This window comes from Microtus ochrogaster, chromosome 2 (assembly GCF_000317375.1).
Source record: "Microtus ochrogaster isolate Prairie Vole_2 chromosome 2, MicOch1.0, whole genome shotgun sequence".
Taxonomy (NCBI): domain Eukaryota; kingdom Metazoa; phylum Chordata; class Mammalia; order Rodentia; family Cricetidae; genus Microtus; species Microtus ochrogaster.
The window spans coordinates 15,157,860-15,178,772 of NC_022010.1; the positions used below are offsets into that span (position 1 = coordinate 15,157,860).

Below are 20,913 nucleotides of genomic sequence, written 5' to 3' on the forward strand. Positions count from 1 at the left end.
GAGGGCTAAAGGGTCTCAGAGAAAATGATTATTACACATTTATCTGGTCACTTGTGATTTCCTGAAGATCCCCGAACTCCTGGGGCTTATAATTTGTTGTAAGAAGGTAGGCGACCGTGAGAGCTAGGACATCTTATCCCAGGTGAGTCTGCCCACCTGTCACTCCTTCCGCCCTGAGCCTGGACTGCTTGGCCCTGGATAGGCTGTATTATTTATGGCTCCCTTCTCAAAAGGACTTGACCGCTCGCTGACCCTCCTCTTGTTACTCTCACATAGGAACCCACGGCTTGGATGGGTGGAGATGTGGGCTGGCGGCTGAGTTTGTTAGTCTGCTTGTGGAAATGTGTGTGTCATGAGTGTGTGGGTGGGGTTAAAGCAATGGGTGAAAGGAGAGATTGGAGATAGAGAAGAGTGGCAAGCCTTGGGACTCCCCAGATCCGGGGTTATGTAGAGAGAGGTGCATAGGAAGCGTTTAAAAAGGAATAGCAGGGAGGCCAACCGAGTTCCTGTGGCACCAAGCCACGGCACCTAATACTGTACGGGAGGACCTCTGTGAGTTCCGGGACAGCCAGGGCTACCTAGGGAAACCCTGCCTCAAAATCGGTAGATAAATAAATAAAACCGGTCTGCTAAACTGGTGGGTTACAGACCAGAGTGGCTAGGAATTGCGTCTGCCACCACCTGGGACAGTCGGGAGGCGGAGGTAACTTTGCTCAAGTAGCTGGTCAGCCATTGTTAGTCTAGAGTCGGCTCCCAGGAGTTGGAGTTTGACACAGTAAGCCATATAGAGGACACTTACTGATGCGGGGGGAGGGGGTGAGGAAGATTCTAGAAAAGATGCTCATTGAGCTGTTTGGGTTTCTCAGATGTTAGTTGTGAGGCACATAGAAACAACAATGGCCACAAAGTGCTAGTGTGTGCCCAGCGCCGCGAGTTCCGCTCAAGTGAACTTGTCCTCACACAAAGGCCAACAGCACAGAGATTTGGTGCCTGCTGTGGGTAAGGACTCCAGAACATAGCTCTCCCAAGAAAATGTGGGGCACACCTATAATTCTAGCATTCAGGATTCTGGGGCAGAAGGATCTCGAATATGCAGCCAGCGTTTCAATAGCATGGCCCTTTCCGCCGTCATTTCCCTCAGCAAGCATGCATCCAGAGCAAGCAAAAGGCGGCAGATGGGATCTTGTCAGAGGTCTTGGCGCCTTCTGGCCTCCCAGTGTAAGCATTTCATGATGCCAGATCCGGTCCTGTTGCTTAAATGGGTGTTTCTCTCTCATGGTACATGACCTTCAAGTCAGCTGACTACACCCATCAAAGGAAGGGTGATTCCAACACCAAATGACAGACTGTAAGGGGTAAGTAGGTGGGAACACCTTTAGGAGCTCTACTTCTTGACTTTGGAACCTCTGGTCAAAAGATCTATAACAGGGGCTGGAGATGGTTCAGCGGTTATGACCTCTGGCTGCTCTTCCAGAGGACCCGAGTTCGGTTCCCAGCAACCACATAGTGGCTCACAACCATCTCTAGTGGGAGCTCACAACCATCTCTAATGGGAGCTGAGGCCCTCTTCGGCATAAAGGTGTATGCGCAGATTGAGCATTCCTACACAAATAAATAAATCTTGAAAAAAAGAAAAGATTTATAACGACTGAGGAATGACATCCATCCAATTAGTGTTTTAACCCGGATGAGTCACTAGAAGGCCTGTTGGATAGCGACTTACACATTCTGCTTGTTAGACTGTGTGTCAGCCAGATCTGGAGGGGACCACGTAAGCACTCTTTGGGGCCGGGGCTGGAGAGACGGCTCAGTGCGAAAGAGCATTTGTTGTAGAGGATCTGGGTTCAGTTCCCAGCACCCACATGGCAGAACCATCTGTAACTCCTGTTCCAGGATATCTGATGCCTTCTTTTGGCTTCCGAGGGCACTAGGGACACATGTAGTACACATACATGAGAGGCAGGACACTCCTACGCATAAATAAATCTACATTTTTTCTCTTATTGTAAATAGAGTCTTTTCTCATACAATATACCTTGATTATAGTTTCCCCTCTCTTCTTGCAGTTCCCCCATCTCCTCTTCCCTCCAGACCCATTCCCTTTCTGTCTCTCAAGAACGGGCTTCTAAGAGATAACAATCAAACATGACAAAATAAATTATAATAAGATGAAGCAAAAATGATCAGAGTATAGAATGCTTCACATATTTATTTGCGTGTCATCCTTTCATGGGGCAACCTAATCTTCTCTGTGTTGCTCCAGTTTTAGTACATGTGCTGCCGAAGTGAGCACAATCCTAAATGTTTTTAAAGGGAGAGAGAACTAATGTTCTTGCAGAGGACTGGAGTTCTTTTCCCAGTACCCATGTTGGATAGATAGCTCACAAGGAGCTATAACTCCAGCTTCAGGGGATCTGATGCCCTCTTCTGGCCTCCTCAGGCACCTGCACTCATGTGCACATACTCTCTCTACAGATACACACACTAATACACAGGTAAAATAAATCTGGGATCTGGGTTTTTTTTTTTGTTTTTTGTTTTTTTTGGATTTTTCGAGACAGGGTTTCTCCGTAGCTTTTTGGTTCCTGTCCTGGAACTAGCTCTTGTAGACCAGGCTTAAATCTGGGATCTGAAGATAGCTCAGTGGTTAAGAGCACTGGCTGCTATTTCAGAGGAGCCAGGTTCTATTCTCAGCCCCTACATAGTGGCTCACAATTATTTGTCCCTCCAGTTCCAAGGGATCTGTTGCCTTCTTCTGGCCTCCAAGGGCACCAGGTACACAGTGGTGTATAGGCACACATGCAAGCAAAACACTCATTCAGATAGAAAAATTTTTAAAAATGACTGTTTAAAGATGAAGACTCAAAAAGATCATAATAAGCCCAAAACCATCTCATTATAGGCAGGCTCGGTGCCTGGTATACACATAAATCAACAAGCTAAGTATACCATAAACAGATTTAATGGGACTGTGGTTCGCATGGAAAGTTTTTGGTTTGAGTTCGTTAACACTACACTGTGAAGTGGAAGGATACAGGGCAGAGGTGGGTGCTCAGCATGGTGTGCTCAGGACTGGGCGTGTCCAGAGATGCTGAGGGGCTGAGACCTGCACTATAGGAAGACAGCGCCAGTGCCCTGCTGCTCTTTATAGTTAGGAAAGGAGACATTAATGCAGTAAAGATCTTGACATACTTAAAAGGATCATGTACTCGAGGGATTAAGCTTGTTCAGGGTGGTTTTGGAGAGCTAATAAGAGTGGATATAGCTAAGAGAAGGTGGATTTTGCCCAGAATGGGGCTGCTTTAATGATTAGAGCTGTCCAAATATGGAGCAGACTGCCTCTTGTGGCCTCCACTGCTTCACAGGAGGCCTGCCGAGGGCGGAGAACTGGCTAGGCCTCTTTTGCAAGTCGCCTCTCAGCTTTTCTATCCAAACAGCTTTTTAAACTAACCCGCCTTTTATTAGCTAATGTCCTCTTTTATTGATGCTTCTGAAGGTCTTTGGTCACACTTCATCTTTCTGCATCGCAGTCTCTCCTTTCCCTTTTCTTCCTGTCCTCGAGTGATGGCGTGTGTGGCTGCGAGACTTGCTGGAAGACAGTGGAACCTTTCTTATTTTGTGAGTAACCTTGAAAACAAGAAGAGAATACAGCACTGTGCATAAAACAAACCGAACCCCAAATTTCTATTTTAAAAAAGGCAGGTTCGGGCTGGAGAGATGGCTCAGTGGTTAAGAGCACCGACTGCTCTTCCAAAGAACCTGGGTTCAATTCCCAGCACCCACATGGCAGCTCACAACTGTCTGAAGATACAGTTGCAGGGGATCTGACACCTTCACACCAATGCACATTAAATAAACCATAAAAAATATTTTTTAAAATAGGCAGGTTCTTGGCTGACCTGGAATTCACTGTGTGGACCAGGTTAGTCTCAAACTCATATCCACTTGCCTCTGCCTCCTGAGTGCCGGAATCAAAGGCCTGCGCCCCTACACCCTTCCTATTTCTTCTTCTTCTTTTTTTTTTTTTTTTTTAAAAAAAAAGATTTATACAACATTCTGCCTCGATGTATGCCCACACGTAAGAACATGGCGCCAGATCTCCGTACAGATGGTTGTGAGCCACCATGTGGTTGCTGGGAATTGAACTCAGGACCTCTGGAAAGAGCATCCAGTGCTCTTAACCTCTGAGCCATCTCTCCAGCCCCCTTCCATCTTCTTTTTAACTGAGATAAATCCTTTAATTATTTAGTTTCTCCCAACCTTATTTCTAAATAAGAGTAACCAGGGATTCTGCCTTTGGGAGTCTGGGTTCCTGATCAGTTTCACCAACCTCTAAGCAAGGGGTCTCAGAGATAACAACAGGCAGAGGAAACAAAGGGCTATTTTGGTGTGTTAAACCAACCGCCTAGGGCCCACGCTGAGATAAAAACAAAGTCAAACTGTTAGTTTAAGGGAGCATTCCAGACTTCAGTGAAAACAAACAAATAAACAAAACCTTGCAAATTTACCAAGAACATTCCAGAAGAGCACTGACTGGTAGCAGTACCTATGAGAATATAGGCCATTCTCATCGCTGACAGCCCTATAATGCAGTTTTGCCTTCTTTTTGTTTTAAACCTGTTTCATAGCCATTCTCATAAGCCAAGTTGTTTAGAGGTCTTGTTCATGAATGGAAAGCAATGACCTAGAGTCCAGCAGACATTTGCTGAGGCCTTGGCACTGGCACAGCCCTTTGCAGGTTACTAATGGGTTGGGAAAGGTGGGACTCTCATTCACTTAAACTGCAGGTTCTCAATAGATGATGAGGGGATGCTGAAGATGGACAAGACAGACAAGCTGTGTCCTCATGGAGCTCATGTCTGGGGTGTCCCACCAGACACCTAGGAGAAAGGCAGTAAACAGCTAAACAGAAAATTCGGGGTTCTGGGTGAAGGGGGGACTCTGAATAAAGTGATAGAGGGCACTGGGGAGGGGGGCTGCTTTAGATAAGGAAAGCATCTTTCAGGAGGGGGCAAAAATGAAGAAGATGGCCTGAGGGAAGTACCGGGAACCCAGTGAACGGCTCAGACAACTCCCAAAGGCGACCTTCCTGCCCTCAGTGCCTCCTGCTGTTGGTGTGAAACAACACGAAGCCAGGCAGAACTGGAACACAGGTAGGCCAAAGACCCACCAGTTCTCCATCACCACACCCCCACCTCGCAGGCTGTCACCCGATCCTCCTGAAGAGGCTGTGCCCTAACCAGTTTCCACCTTGCTTCTAGGGAGTGCATTGCTATACACTAGAATTTTTGTTTGTTTGTTTCGTGTAGGGTTCTGTTGGTCTTTTTCCAAGTATCAATCAGAACTGCATGCCAGCCTCCACTCCTTGGAAATAATTAAATGAAATGACGTACTTCGTTTTTTTCAGTCGGGTAAAGCACTGTGATTTGCATCTGTTGAAGGAATCTATCTTAAGTCTTGGGGCGGAGCCCTGTGGGACTACTCCAGTGATGGGGTGGTGGGTAGTGTTGCTCAGACGAAATGCTTTATTTTGCAACCGATTCCCTTCAGGAAGCTGCTCTTTGTGAAAATATTCGTGAATTCAATGCAAAGATTCCCTTCCCCTTTGTTTAGTATGGCTTCCCACCTTCCTCTGCTTTTTAAATTTATGTATTATTTTTTTAGACACAGTCCAACACTGCGGGCTGGTTCTAAACTCAAGTGTCCGAGAATGACCTTGAACTCTTGATCACATTGCTTCTTCCATCTCTGTGCTGAAACTACAGGCTGGACGTCACACCTGACTCAGTACGATCTCTTCATATTTGCAAAATCACATTTCGTGCTAGGCTCTGAACAGACCTCACCGACAGAGCAGATGATTTGTGGTTTAAGAATAGGTTTGGGATTGAAAGCTCCTTCTCTCTCATTGGGGAAAGTGGAAGTCTATATAGCAACCTTCATTTTAAAGCCAAAGCCAAGCACCTAGCAAACGCGTAGCTGCTACAGCGTAACCTGTGACTTCTATGCAGACGTATGTCAAAGGCTGTGTGGGCTACTAAAACGAAATAAAACTTCCTCCTTCCTCCCCCAAGAGTGGGATTCCCTGTCGGGGTACAGAACCCGCAGGGGAAGGAAGGGCTGGTGTTGGCGTGCGGTGGAGATGGGGCTCTCGGCTGGGGGTGTGGGATGCGGTGTTCCCGAGGCGACAGATGAGCGACTTTGGCTGTGTGGGAAGGGAACTGCGGAATTCCTCCCCTTGGTGGCTGATGGGGGTGGGGGGTGCGCTCTGAAGGAGACATTAGGATGCAGAGCACGGCTCGGGCTGTCCAGGGTGCGGAGGCGAGCCAAGGACACCCGTCCGAGCGCGCCTGGGTCGCCCGCGTTCCGGCACCTCCCTGCCACCGCGCGCCCCAGACAGTCCCCCAGCGGCGGGGCAGCGAGCGCTGAGCGCCCACCAGTAAGATCCGCGCCCTACTCCCGCGCTCGGACAACACGCGAAAGCCACGGCCGAGAAAAACCGAGCTCGCCCTCCGCTCGCCCTGGCCACAGCCAGCAAAGCAATGCTGCGAAGGCGTCCTGCGCGCACACGCGTGCACGCGCGCGTTCTCGATCCGGGTTACTGGGGGCGGCGCGCGGGAGGGGGCGGGGCCTACCGGCGGTGTGGGCGCGCGGTGCGCGCGCGGGAGGGCGCCGGGGGAGGGGGCGGGGCCGCGCCGCCCGCGCCGCGCTGGGCGCTCTCGGCCAATGAGCGGCGTCCACATGCCGCGGCAGCGGCGAGAGGGGAGGCAGCGGCGGATAAATGCTATTAGAGCAGCCGCCGCGGAGCCGTCCCCGACGCCACCTCCCGTCTCCTCCGCCGCAGTTTCCTCCGCCGCTGTCGGGGGTGCAGAACTGAGGGGCTCGTGCAGACGCGCCGCGCAGCTCCTCTCCGGCCGCCCGCCTCGCTCTCCTCCGCTCCGAGGGCTCGGCCGGGCGCCCCTCCTCAGCCGCACCGGATCTCCTCCCCGCGGCCTGCGGTGCCCGCGGCCGGCTGGCAGCTGAGGCGACGCACAGTCGCGGCGCGGCGGGAGGCTCGCAGCCCCTCGGGTGGGCTCGGCGAGGCCGGGCCGCGTGCGGCGGTTTCTGGGGGAGGGGGCTCGGGTGATTCAGCGCCCGGTCAGGCGGAAGCGGCCGCAGCCGCGGAGGAGGAGAAAGAGGAGGGGACAGCTGTCTGCGCCCGGGCGCCCGCGGTGGCACGAGCCCGCGGCCCGAGTGCGAGGCGGAGGCGAGGAGGCCGCGGGGACGCGAGGCGAGGCCGGCCGGGGCCCCCGCAGCCATGGAGAACGCTCACACAAAGACGGTGGAGGAGGTGCTCGGCCACTTTGGCGTCAACGAGAGCACGGGGCTGAGCCTGGAGCAGGTCAAGAAGCTCAAGGAGAGATGGGGCTCCAACGGTAGGTGCGGGGCGCTGCAGCGGGCGGCGCGGGCCCGAGCGCCAAGGAAGATGGCTGACCCGGCTCCACCTCGTGGGGCTCGGCTCGGCGCCCGACGGCTGCGAGAGGCCGGGTTGTCCGCACGCGGGTCCGGGCCTCTCCCGACCTCCAGGGGTCTCGAGCCGGTGACCTTCCCGGACGGAGCGCAGCGGGGTGGGGAGGGGGGGCGCTCCTGCGGCTGGCCTGAGTCCCCCGCGGATTTATGAGGCGTCGATGTAGTTGAGAAAGCCTCCGACCGTTTCTTACACTCCCCAAAGTTACACATCTGGCAGAAGTGATGACCCAGCTGAAACGGCTGCATGGTCCTGGAGGCCCGAGTGAGCTGACGGGCAGGACCGTGGCCCTTGATTCCAGGGACCGTGTAGTTTTCTCGGGGTATCAGAGTGGAGAGAGAGAGGTTAAATGTTCATAGACCCACAACGATGGTGATGTATCTAGCAGTTTTTATAAAAGCGCTAATCAGATGTCTGTATTTTTTCTTTCCTCCCCTGACACGTTGGCTGGCGAATTTTGGCATTCTAGAATTACCGGCTGAAGAAGGTAAATCTTAATGTTACTTTGGAGAGACGGTCTGTGTGCGGTCACGGATTGATTGATATGGACAATTGTAACAAATACTTTTTTCCTTAACAGGAAAAACCTTGCTGGAACTTGTCATTGAGCAGTTTGAAGACTTACTAGTTAGGATTTTATTGCTGGCAGCATGTATATCTTTCGTAAGTATTAAAAAAATATTTTATCTGCCCGTACAAGCTGAAAGTATTTCACTGATATACCAGAAAAAAAATAGCCTTCGAGTTTCCGTGTTTTAAAACAAAAAACAACCAACCCAAGTGTTAGAGATAAAAAAAAAAAAGTGCTAGAAGGTGTTTTGTTCAGAATATAGATGTCTAGGCTCCTGACCGCAGGGTCTTACCAGTTTTTAGTGCCGGTCAGTTTCTTACTACAAGGCCTTTTCTATTAGGTTCCTCCATTTGTTGTCATGCTGTAAGATCATACGAAGATGATGTTGGACAAAGGGAATATTGCAGTTGCTTTGCCTTCCTGGTAGTGGCAAGGTGACAGTTGTTTCTGACAGTGACAAGAATGATGACGGCAGTGATGGCACCACTGTTGACCAAATTTGGTCACTGACCTTTAGGATGGCATCTAACCTGGACCCCTGTCTTGAGTGATTCCTAGAGTGAGAGAGCAAAGTTCAGTACTCTTGGTTCTGAGTATTAGAAGAGGGAATGAAGGCAGACAGACCTTTTTTCTTTTTTCTTTTTTTTTTTTTTGGCCCCCCCTTTCTGTATGTGCTTGAGCCCTGTGTGGTTGCTTAGAAACTAGTGAAATGCAGAGACCCGTCTAAGAAAAACTAAGAAGTGGCAAGGTTATTTCTAGGTTATTATCATTTTTTTCTGGCCAGTGGATTTCTTTACAGTTTCTTAAAATAGTGGTAGTGGTGCCCAGTGGTCTTAATTAGCCATCATAGTGCACACTGCTTTTTGTTCTTCCAACCTTGTATTCTTATACTGTAATAGGAAGTGAAAATCGTATAATACTTATTTCGGGTCTCAAAAAGCTGACAGCTGTAAGGTTTCAACTATGTATTTTCACATATAAATCTGACCTAGGGGTCATGTGGTAATGACCTCTATGAAAACACTAGCATAGAGGATTGTTTAGGGAACTTACAGAGTTCAGGTGAAGGAAAGGGTTTTTTTAAGCTATTTTTAAAATAAATTTTGGTGGCAGAGTTGGCCTTTAGGAGCAGTTGTACACATGGATTTTGCTGTGAAACTTTAGTATACCATGTTTGTTAAGTGTTGTGTGGCCATTGCTAGTTCAGTTCTCAAGAATCTCACCTGTGGTTTTCATTGAATAAAATTTAGACACCAATAGCAAACCAAAGCACACTACTGAGTCATTCACTCTATACAACTTATATATCTTGTGATTAGTTTTTAAAATTTTTGCCCTGTAAATGGTTGCATCATTGGTAAACAAGATAAATGAATAGAGTTGTTTGATTATAGTTTGAGCATGTTGACATGAGGTAAAATAAATTACACATTTGGGGAGTTGATCAGGGTTTGTATTAATGCAGGCTACATGATTCTGAGTCTCTGCTGTGGCTGTTAAATGCTGGCCTTCATTAAGGTCATCAGGGACTTAGGAATTAACTAACTGATGTGTACTAGCTGTAGGCAAAATACATTCCTGCTGGTTCCTTCTGTGTTTTGAAGAAATCTCGGAAATGGTGCCCCTTTTCAGTGAACAAGTTACTGGCTATTGGATCTCAGGGTTTCAAAATCATGTTAGTTTGGTGTTTTAGAAAGTAAGATTAGTGATTGTAGATGTATTTTGTGATGTAATAATTAGGAATTTATTTGTAATCATTTTCAAATTTTAAGTGCTTAACTTTTTTGTAATAGAGGATGTTGCTTATTAGTGTTTGTAGTTGAAATGTGAATTCATTTTCAATAACTATTTGGAATTCTTGTTCAGGAAATGAACTGTTATATTCTATGTTAAGGTGTTAAATAACGAAAGAATAAGTGCAGGAAGTGCTTTTTAGAGTTCACTAAGTTTGCTTTGGTTTCTTTGTCAAGATTTTGGATGGATTACGGTAGTCTTCAGAGGCTGTTCTAAGTCTGCACCACTCTAGAGTGTTACTTAGTGGCCATGCTTAAGTGTGTGTTCATACCTTTAAAATGATCTGCAGGGTTGCCTTCTTTCAAAAGGAAAGGTTCAGGAAACTGAGGCATCAAGACAGTCTGGACCCTTTCTCAAAAGCTATAAAAATGGAAAAGAAATTTTGGTTTGTTGATGGTGCTATGTGCTCCTTGATCTGTTCTTTCCTTATTTCTCTTTATTTCTGTTACTGCTTATGTGTGTGCTTGTTCAGGTATGTGGGTGTACTTGTGTGAATGTGTGTGCAGTGGCCATTGGGTTTCTTGCTTAATGACTTTCTACCTTACATACTGAGGCAGGGTTTCTGGATTAAACCCAGAGCTCACTGATTCAGCTAGTTTAGCTAGCCAGCTTGCCCTAGCCTCTCAAGTGTTGCAAATACAGGCAAGCTATGGGGCAGCGGTGGCACACGCCCTTAATCCCAGCACTCGGGAGGCAGAGGCAGGGGGATCTCTGTGAATTTGAGGCCAGCCTGGTCTATAAGAGCTAGTTCCAAAGCTACAGAGAAACCCTGTCTCAAAAAAAAACCCAATAAATAAATAAAATATAGGCTTGCTGTCACCATTTTCTGGCCTTTATGTGAATGCCTGAGGGCCTGCTCAGCCATCTTTCAGGCCCTGTTTTGGTTTTGTATGTGTATTTATTTTTGTTTATTGAGACAGGTCTTACTATATCTTAGACTGTCTCAAACTCACTTTGAATAGCCCAGTCTTATGAGATCTTCTTGTCTTACTTAGCCTCTTAGGTGCCAGGGTTATAGTTTTGTGACACGAACTTCAGCTTTTATTTATTTTCATAGTTTCCAAATAACAGCACTGACTTATTTGTGGTAGTCAGTATATTCTTACTGGCTTAACAGGAAAAACATGGGTCTTTGAATATTCATTCTTCTGCAGAAGTGAATAGGCAGTTGTCACAAATCATCAGATTTCTCTTTGGGTTAGAAAGATACTAGTGATTTATTTCAAATATTTATTAGACTAGTAAAATGTTAACTACAGTTAATGTTTTCTCTGGCAGAAAATAGGAAGCTGCATTAATGTTTTACACTGGCTCATGGGGACAGTTTAATCTGTAGTGTTTCCCAGGGTTGTTTCTTTTAAAAAGATCAACTGTGCATGCCTGTAATCTTAGTATTTGGTAGCTGAGGTTAGGAATCCAGGCCAGCCTTGGCTCTACAGTGAGTTTGATAAGGCTAGCCTGAGATATGTAAGATTGTCTTAGCAAAATGCATCTCCCTTTGCATGTGGACATCAAATTTCTTTAATATGACATCATTTACTGTTTTTTATTTGGGTTGTTCCCATTCTGTTAGGTTACTAACTTTACCCTAAGTATCCTGGCATCATTTGGTTGCCTAACTGAAATGCCTACCCACTCTTCTCTCCCAAGTGAGCACTTGACACAGACACAAAGGCTATAATAGGGAATATGGTACCTGTTAACTTGAATAGTACTGTTGAGAAAGTAAAGGGGCTGAGATAAGGGGGTTGTCCATAGGGAAGAGGAGCACAGGCTTTTTAAAAGGGAACCTCACAAGGTAACCTTGGAGTAAAGAGCTGAAGGAGAGGTGAGTATATTTAGGGCTTTAATGGCATTAGCTGATCTCTCCAGATCATGGGTGATACTGAGATGGAAATCAGCATAGGTCTTTACTCTTTGCCCCGTTTCCTGTTTTACACTAAAATACTATTTTGTTGTTTTTGTGTGTGTGTGTATTTGTTTTTGTTTTGATTGTTTTTGTGACAGGGTCTCCTTATAGTCCTGGTTATCCTGGAGACCAGGATTATGCAGATCATAGAACTCATTAAGATCTTGCCACCATGCTGGGCCCCTATTCTTTTTCAGTGTGTCAATATTGGACTAAGTTTGTTTCTAGCATTTTGAGACACTGATAAAACGTGATTTGTTTTTGCTTTGCTTGTTTCAATGATTAAGAAGCATTTAGTAGTGCATTTTATGGTGTTCTAAATTTTTTGTTTGATTTATTTCTTAAAAACAATTTAAAAGTTGATTTGAAGGGGAAACATTAATTGTCTTTATCTCCTTTCCCTACTGTGGGAATAGAATCCAGGGCCTTGAGCACACTAGGGAAGTGTTCTGCTACTGATTTTTATCTTCAGTCATACTGTGTTTTTGTTGTTGTCGTTGTTATTATTTTGTGTGTGTGTGTGGTTGTTGGTTTTGTTTGTTTGCTTGTTTATGGGGGAGACAATCTCACTGTATAGCCTTGACTATCCTGGACCTACTGTTGTGGACTTGAGCTACCTGCTTCTACCTTCAAGAGCTAGGATTAAAGATGTGTTGTTTTTTAAGGCGTTATGTTATTATATGGCCAAGACTGCCCTTGAACTCTTATTAATTTCTTGCCTCGGCCTCATGTGTCCTGTAATTACAGATGTATAGTATTGCCATTCCTACTTCTGGTATAAGGGTTTTTTTCGTGTTTTTTTTTAAGTTTTGGTTTGGTTTTTGGTGTTTCAAGACAGGATTTCTCTGTGTAACATTCCTGGCTGACCTGTAACTCACTCTATAGACCAGTCTGACCTCAGTTCGTCCTGCCTCTACCTCCTGATTGCTGCGATTAAAGGTGTGTGCCGCTGCTGCCACCGCCACCTTTTACTGGAGAGAATGAATTCTAATGCATATTAGGTTTGCTTTTCTGACTGAAGGAATTTTTGTTTGCCACCCAAGACATTTAGCATATCACTTACTGATAATCTTGGGTTGTTTTTGATGAGTGCTTATTTTCCTTTTTTTTTCCAGAATTCTTGATGTAAATATTGTTTATTGATCTAGTGTTTAAATGTCCAAAGGCACAGTGTAAGTTTCTGAAGATAAAAGGAAGGTGAAAATAGCACTTATGATGTTTTTTCGTCTTTTTCTTTTGTTTTTTTCAGGACAATTTTCTCTGTCACAGCCCTAGCTGCCCTGGAGCTTGAGTTGTAGACCATACTGGCCTTGAACTCAGATCCTCTTGCCTCTGCCTCTTGAATTCTGACTTTTTTTTTTTTTGGTTTTTCGAGACAGGGTTTCTCTGTAGCTTTGGAGCCTGTCCTGGAACTCCCTTGGTAGACCAGGCTGGCCTCGAACTCACAGAGATCCGCCTGCCTCTGCCTCCCGAGTGCTGGGATTACAGGCGTGCGCCACCACCGCCCGGCCCTGACTTTTTTTTTTTTTAACCACTTTTAGGCAGATGGTGCTGGCATTGGATCTGGACCCTTCACATGCTATGCATTTACTTTCCCTCTATACTTCCTTGCTTTCTGAGTGGTCTTGAGAGTTCAGTCCTCTGGGTATAGTGGCATACAACTTTAATCCCAACACTCAGGAGGCAGAGGTAGATGGATCTCTGAGTTCACGGTCAACCTGGTCTATATATAGGGAACACCAGGCCAGCTAGCCAGGGATACATATTGAAACTCCAGGGGTGGGGAGCGAGCAAGCAAGAGCTCAGCCCACAATCCCAATGCCATAATATGACAACCCTCCCTTCCAGTGTATGTCAAAACATGCCTTTTTGCCTAAGCAAATTTTGCTTTATTCGTTATTCCTATTAGAAGTTAATAGTGCCAGATTAAGTGTTGGGTATACGCCTGTAATACTAGCCAGGAGAAGACTTAAGGCAGGAAAACTGCTACAAGTTGGAGATCAGCCTGGCCAGAGTAAGACCCAGGAAAAGCAGGAAAGTTAGGGGACTAAAGAGATGGCTCGATGGTTTACTTGTTACACTTGCAGAAGACCTGGGTTTGGTTCTCAGCACTTGTATCAGGAGGCTCAAGAGATCTGTAACTTCTATTCTGGGGGGCTCCAACACCCTTTGCTGGATTCCGTGGGCACTAACATGCATGCTTTGAATATACATACTCTTGGGCACATACAGAAAAATTTTTTTAAAAGTATTTATTTATTTATTTATTTATTTATTTATTTATTATGTATGCAATATTCTGTCTGTGTGTATGCCTGCAGGCCAGAAGAAGGCACCAGACCCCATTACAGATGGTTGTGAGCCACCATGTGGTTGCTGGGAATTGAACTCAGGACCTTTGGAAGAGCAGACAATGCTCTTAACCTCTGAGCCATCTCTCCAGCCCCCAGAAAAAAAAATTTTTTTTTATTTCTTTAAGGGTATTAGTAGTGCTGTAATGCCATTTCTTGTGCATTTGGATCAAATCCCAGAGCTTTATACCTTTTTAGGTAAGTGCTCTACCTCTTAGTTCTGTCCTAATCCAGAGATTAATTCTGTGACTATCAATAGAAAGATCCCTGTCCTATACTACTTCACCTTGAAATGCAGTGAATGGTGACTTGGAACAGGGTTGGCAAATTTGAAGCTTTGAACTTTGAATAATTGTAATTGTAGTGGAAGGGTGCTGCTATTGTAACAGTACAGAGTTCAGAGGGAAGAAGAAATGCTTTGCCTGAAATTACATTGCAGCTAACCTTTCCTCCTTTTCCTCCAGTTCCGATGGAATGCTGTACTTCCTTGTAGAACTTTTACTCCTTGATTCTCACTTGGCTTTATTTGAGCACTTGCTTCTTTCTTCCTCTGCTTGTCCAGTAGTAAATACTGAGTGCCATCCGTGTACCAGAGCCCTTTCTGAGCCCCTAGGGATGCAGCTGTAAACAAAGGCAATACAAAGAACCTTTATGATCAGCCTAGTTGGTCAAGATTGTTTTTACAGACATATTTCTCCTTTTGAATGGATTGATTTTGTGTAAGTTAGGAAAAGACATAATTAGTAACTAAATTGACCGTGTACTCTGAGACAGTATCTGTCCAGTTTCTTCTTGGACCTTCTTACCGTCAGTCATTTGTCAGCAGTGTTCCCATTTGTATAACCTAATAGGATTTCTTACCAATAGAACAAACCGTGAAGAACCATAAAACACAATCTGAGAAGATTGGTTTTTATCAGTTAATGTGATTCTTCAATTTGAGGTATAGGATTTGAGTCTTTGGGTTATATTTTGTTTTGAGGTAGATTTTATCTTTATTTTAAAACTTTTTAGATTATTTTATGTGTATATATGGGTATGTTTGTGTGACGGTATACCATGTGTGTGGGTACCACTAGAGGCAAGAAAGGGGTATCTGACCCCCTGAAACTGGAGTTATAGGCAATTGTAAGCTGTCAAATATGGCTGCTGGGAACTGAACTCCAGTCCTAGAAGAGCAACAGTTGGCTCTTAGCCTACTAAGAACTGTCTCTCTTTTTAAAGTACTCAAAAAACTGGAATTTCCCCTTGCTCCATGTACTGAGGAATGAGCCCAGGGTCTGGCTGGCATATGCTAAGCAAAGGCTGTAGCCACTGAACTATCTTCCAGCCCTAACTGGGTGGTTCCTAAATTTTAGATAGGTTTGGATGCCATTCTCCATCTTAGTAAATTTGCCCACTAGTTGCTCATTCCATAGTAATTAGTGCATCTGTAGAACTTTCGAGTGTTGGTAGCCTATATTTTCTATCCAACGGGTCTCATGGAAGACAAGCTTAGTATACTGGTCAAATAAGAATTCTTACATTTGATAAATATTAGTCATGAGAACAATGTGTATCTCTTGACTAGTAGAGATGTGTTTTTACTCTAGTAATTCTAACACTGCTCACCCTTCCCTTCACTCCATCTGTTGAGGGATATTGCCCTAAGTTGTCCCCAGGCTTGACTGCCAAGAAGGAAATTCATACCCACTTAAACAAGGTGTGAAGCTTATCTTAGAGTCGCTAATGCCTCACTGACCTTTTGAAAAGGTCTCTGGTCACTTGTGAAGTTGAGCAATTTTTCTTCTTTAAGGGCTAATTAAATTTCTTATTTCTGATATGTTCTCCTTGCTAAGTGTTTGGAAGGCTGTATCAGTAGTTGCGATCCTGCATCTATCAAAATTTAACTTTATAGAGAAGTTTTTTCATTCTGGCTGAGATCCTGGCCTTAGTACTAGGAATGCCCTGTGGAAAGCCTGCTGTCGTGTTTATCACAGTCTGGTTTTCTCCTGCCCTGCTTGTCAGTGTCAATTGGCATGTGTCAGAACCTGGGCACTTTCTGTTTGGTTTTTCTTTGATCTGATTCTTTGCTAATTCAGTGTTAATCTTCTTTTAAGAGTTTCATATTGCCTAATTATCTTCTGGTCATTGGCTGTGTTTAAAAAACAAAAAACCAAAAAGAATCTCATGTGGGTTCATTATTTTTAACTATATTAATTTTACTTATAAAATTGTTTGTGTATGTGTGTACACACATGTATTTATGTTTGTTTAGAGACAGGGTCTCTATTATGTAGCTCTAGCTGTTGTGGAACTCATCATGTAGACCAGGCTAACTCACAAGGATCACCTGCCTCTGCTTCCTGGAAGCTAGTAGCGCGCGCGCGCGCACACACACACACAGAAAGAGAGAGAGAGAGAGATCAGATAACAACTCTTTGGGTTGGTTCTCTCTAGAGCTTTTATATGGATTCCAGGGATTGAATTCAGGTTGTCAAGCTTGTAGGGTGTCTTTACATGATAAGCCATCTTGCTTACTCCTAGATAATCTTTTAAAGTAAGGCTCTTCATTGTGAAATGTGTTCATTTTAAGCAACATCACAAAACACCCACCCACCCACACACGAAGCAAAGCCCACCTCCCGGATCCAATCATTGAGGTTGGCAGGTTTCTGGTAAAATTGCCACTGACATTTGTTAGGACCTGGCCCTGGATAGTGGGAGCGAGCTTGTGTGCATATGTGACTTGGACCTTGCATGGAGGTCAGAGGACAACTTTCAGGAGTCAGTTGTCAGGTCCTTCCACTATGAGTTCCAGAGTTGTACTCAGATCAGCAGGCTTGCCCAGCAAGAGCTTTTACCCACTTGCCCATCTCACTTGTCCTTCTGGTTAACTTCTAACTACTTAGATCATCAGTTCTCAACCTGTGGGTCACAACCCCTTTTGGGGTGAATGACCCTTTCACAGGGTCACATTGCCTAGAACCATAAAAAAAACACAGATATTTACATTACAACTCATAACAGTAGCAAAATTACAGTTATGAAGTAGAAACAAATAAATTTATGGTTGGGGATCACCACAACATGAGAACTGTATTAGGGTCACAGCATTAGGAAGATGAGAGCCACTGCTTTTGATGCTCTTTTATTAACTCACTGTATCTTTTTATCACCTTCATAGTACCTTGGCTATTAACTTGTAGTTGATTGGAGTCAGGGCCATGATTAGGTGAGGTTTTTGATTTGCTTTTGTGATTACATTTTGATGGAATGTATGTCCATGTGTGTGCCCTTTGAGAGTATTTCTTCCCTTAGCCTGTGATTGAGTTTAGATTATCAGGCTTGGCAGCAGGCACTTTTACCGTATATGCCATCTCCCTGGCCCACTTTATTTCATTTGTCTGGAGGGGAATTTTGTGATTTTTGAAGTGCTATGTTGCAGTACTAAGTGCTGTGTGGTGGAATTCTGAGGTGACTCCTCTACCTCTGAGAAGTCAGGGAGATTAACTTGGTCTGCCTTGAATTTGAGTGAATGGTCAATTTTTTTACCTCCAAATATTTTTTTGTTTGTTGTTTCTTGGTGTTTTATTTTTTTTGGTTTTTTTTTTGTTTGTTTGTTTCTTGTTTTCAGTTTTGTAAGCTGTAAATTCAGGCCATGTATGTCTAAGACGTGATGTGAATTTTTTTTAAAGTTAGATATTTATTAGGTGGGTTATGGAGGGGAAGGAAAAAGGGGAGAAGAGGGGAAAGAGAGAGAAGGGGTGGGGGCCGGAGAGAGGCAGAAGCTGCCTCTCCCAGAGAGGGGACAGGAAGACATGATGTGAATTTTTAAGAAATTATTTGGTGTGTAAGGGTGGTCTGCCTGCATGTGTGTCTGGATATCACATGTGTTTAGGTCCCTGGACACTGGAAAAAGGGGCATCAATCCCAACTGCTACTGGAGTTAGAGATGAATAAAAGCCAATGTGTGGGTGTTGGATGGAACCTGGTCCTCTGGACTACCAACCAGTGTCTTAAACCTGAGTCATATCTCCAGACCTGATGTGAACATCAATGTGACTATTCATGTTTACCTGTTCATCTTTACTATAATACAATCAGGAATTTTAAGGTTTTTTATTATCTGACATATATACATACAAATTGAATGAGACTACTTTTTTCTACCAAAAAACAAACAAACAAAAACCCCACTCTATTTGAGCTTGGGGTGGCATTAAAAATAAAGAAGTTTAGCCAGGTGGTGGTGACTGGCACACGCCTTTAATCCCAGCACTCAGATCTCTGAGTTTGAGGCCAGCCTGGTCTACAAAGTGGTGAGTTCCAAGACAGCCAGAGCTGTTACTCAGAGAAACCCTGTCTCAAAAAACCTGAAAGAAGGAAAAGAAAAGAAAAGAAAAGAAAAGAAAGAACAGAATATAAGACAGTTGTTTCTGTAACTATATTTTGTCTGTTTCTGGAGATGTAAGAAAAGGTTCTTGTAATGTGAGCCCCTTTTGTTATAAAATGTAGGTAAATTTAAAAGTACATCAGGAAGTCTGACATGTGCCATTTTTCTTTTAGGTTTTGGCTTGGTTTGAAGAAGGTGAAGAAACGATTACAGCCTTTGTAGAACCTTTTGTAATTCTGCTTATATTAGTAGCCAATGCAATTGTGGGTGTATGGCAGGTAAGCAGAAAAATTCCTGCAGCAGTTAACATTTCAGTAGTGCCGGGCAGTGGTGGCGCACTCCTTTAATCCCAGCATTCGGGAGGCAGAGGCAGGCGGATCTCTGTGAATTCGAGACCAGCCTGGTCTACAGAGCTAGTTCCAGGACAGGCTCCAAAACCACAGAGAAACCCTGTCTCAAAAAAAAAAAAAAACATTTCAGTAGTTTATGTAATTTTTAAATATCAGTCTGTTGCGTTTTTTTTGGTTTTTGGTGTTTTTGTTTTGGTTTGGTTTTTTTTAAAGAAGGATCTCCTTACATAGCCTTGACTAAAACTGAAGTTTTAATTTCTACTCTAGAAATAGTTAAGGAGGCAGGCAGGGTAGTTTATGATGCTTGGTTTTCCTTCATCCAGGAAAGGAATGCTGAAAATGCAATAGAAGCCCTTAAGGAGTACGAGCCTGAAATGGGAAAAGTGTACCGACAGGACAGGAAGAGTGTGCAGCGAATTAAAGCTAAAGACATCGTTCCTGGGGATATTGTGGAAATTGCTGGTGAGTTGAGATTTTTGTTTTTGTTTATTTTCTTTTTTTCTAGATTTTATTTCTAAGGGAGGTCCTTTTCTCTAGGTTCAGAATTATATTTAGCTTTTTATGTTTAAAGTTTTTTGTTTGCTTTTTTAAAAATTTATGCATGTGGGTGATTTGCCTATACATGTTCATATACTTGCACGTGTGCCTGGTGCCTACAAAGTCCAAGAGGGAATGACATTTCTTGGAACTAGAGTAAGCCTATATGTGAGTGCTGGGAATTGAACCTAGATCCTCTTGAAGATCAGCTAGTGCTCTTAACCATTAACCACTGAGCCATCTCTCCAGCCCTAGTTTTTTTTCTCATAATTATAATTAAAACTAATTATTTATCAGTTATTATACCATTTCAGTGCATGTTTGGAATTGTAGTGTCCCTTTATGTTGTCAGTAAGGTTTATTTTGAGGTTTGTTTTTTGATGAAGTTTCACTATGTTGCTGAATCTGGGCTCAAATTCCCAGATTGAAGTGATCTTCCTGCCTCTGCCTCCTAAAAGGATCTTGTGTTTTGGCCAATGTGTTTGAGGTTTGTAGTTATCAACTGTAGAACACTACTGTTGTGTGCACTACAGTTAGCTGTAGTGATTAATTGATTATAGCTTCTAAGTAGCTGCCTGTTGTTTATTTGGTTTGGTTTTTGAAGACTGGGTTTCCCTAGCTTTGGAGCCTATCCTGGAACTCGCTCTGTAGACCAGGCTGGTCTTGAATTCACAGAGATGTGCCTGCCTCTGCTTCCTGACTGCTGGGATTAAAGGAGTGTGCCACCACTGCCCAATTAGCTGCCTAGTTTTTTTAGTGGGTTCTTAACTCATGTCTTCATGCCAATATGGTGCATGTTCCACTGGCTAACCTATCTCTCCATTTCCCCTTTTTTTCCTGTTTGATTCTGAATTATTTTGTTTGTTTATTTGCTTTGGATACTTGAGTCTCGCTATGTAGCCATGGCTGGCCTGCAGTGTGCTGTGTTAGACCAGGCTGGCCTCAAACTCACAGAGATTCTCTTGCCTCTGCCTTTTTTAGCTGCTGGGGTAAAGGCATGCAATACCACCACCCAGCTTAAATGATGTATTTTTATTTGCATTGGTGTTTTGCCTGCATGTATGTCTATGTGAGGTTGTAAGATCTTGGAATTACAGATAGTTGTTAGCTGCCGTGTATGTGCTGGGAATTAACATGGGTCCTCTGGAAAGAGCAGTCACTGTACTCCTAACCCCTGAGCTATCTCTCCAGCTCCTTAAACAAGGTTTTATGTAACCCAGTTGGCGTTTAACTCTCCTGACCCTCCGCCTTTACCTCTTAGGTCCTAGGTGCCACTATTCTGTGACGTTATACTGTCACTGTCACCCTGAGATATTTCATGTTTGGTTGTTTTGTTGGTAGAGTGAATGGAGAGGAATTACTGCAGAGGATTATTCAGATGTGGCTTTTACACTGTTTTGAGTCTAGGTTATATTTTCATATAGTGACTCATAATTAATCCTTCTACTAGACTTTATCATTGCCTTATTAATTAAAATGATTTTTTGTTTGTTTGTTCCTGAGATAGTTTTTCTGTAAC

General features: G+C 44.3%; 1 protein-coding gene and 1 non-coding gene across 2 annotated transcripts in view; one reads left to right on the top strand and one right to left on the bottom strand.

The window, feature by feature from the left end:
* Positions 1 to 2,186: 2,186 nt before the first annotated feature.
* Positions 2,187 to 2,293, bottom strand: LOC113458344. Its single transcript, XR_003378728.1, has one exon. It is a non-coding gene; the product is annotated as a U6 spliceosomal RNA (small nuclear RNA).
* Positions 2,294 to 6,773: 4,480 nt separating this feature from the next.
* Atp2a2 (ATPase sarcoplasmic/endoplasmic reticulum Ca2+ transporting 2) overlaps positions 6,774 to 20,913 on the top strand; it is a 42,979-nt gene continuing 28,839 nt past the window's right edge. Inside the window, exons 1-5 of the mRNA XM_013349885.2 lie at positions 6,774 to 7,415; positions 7,977 to 7,994; positions 8,088 to 8,170; positions 18,681 to 18,785; positions 19,181 to 19,319. Of these exons, the coding sequence (XP_013205339.1) occupies positions 7,298 to 7,415; positions 7,977 to 7,994; positions 8,088 to 8,170; positions 18,681 to 18,785; positions 19,181 to 19,319 (463 nt within the window). The 5' untranslated portion in view covers positions 6,774 to 7,297. The remainder of the gene's footprint in view (positions 7,416 to 7,976; positions 7,995 to 8,087; positions 8,171 to 18,680; positions 18,786 to 19,180; positions 19,320 to 20,913) is intronic.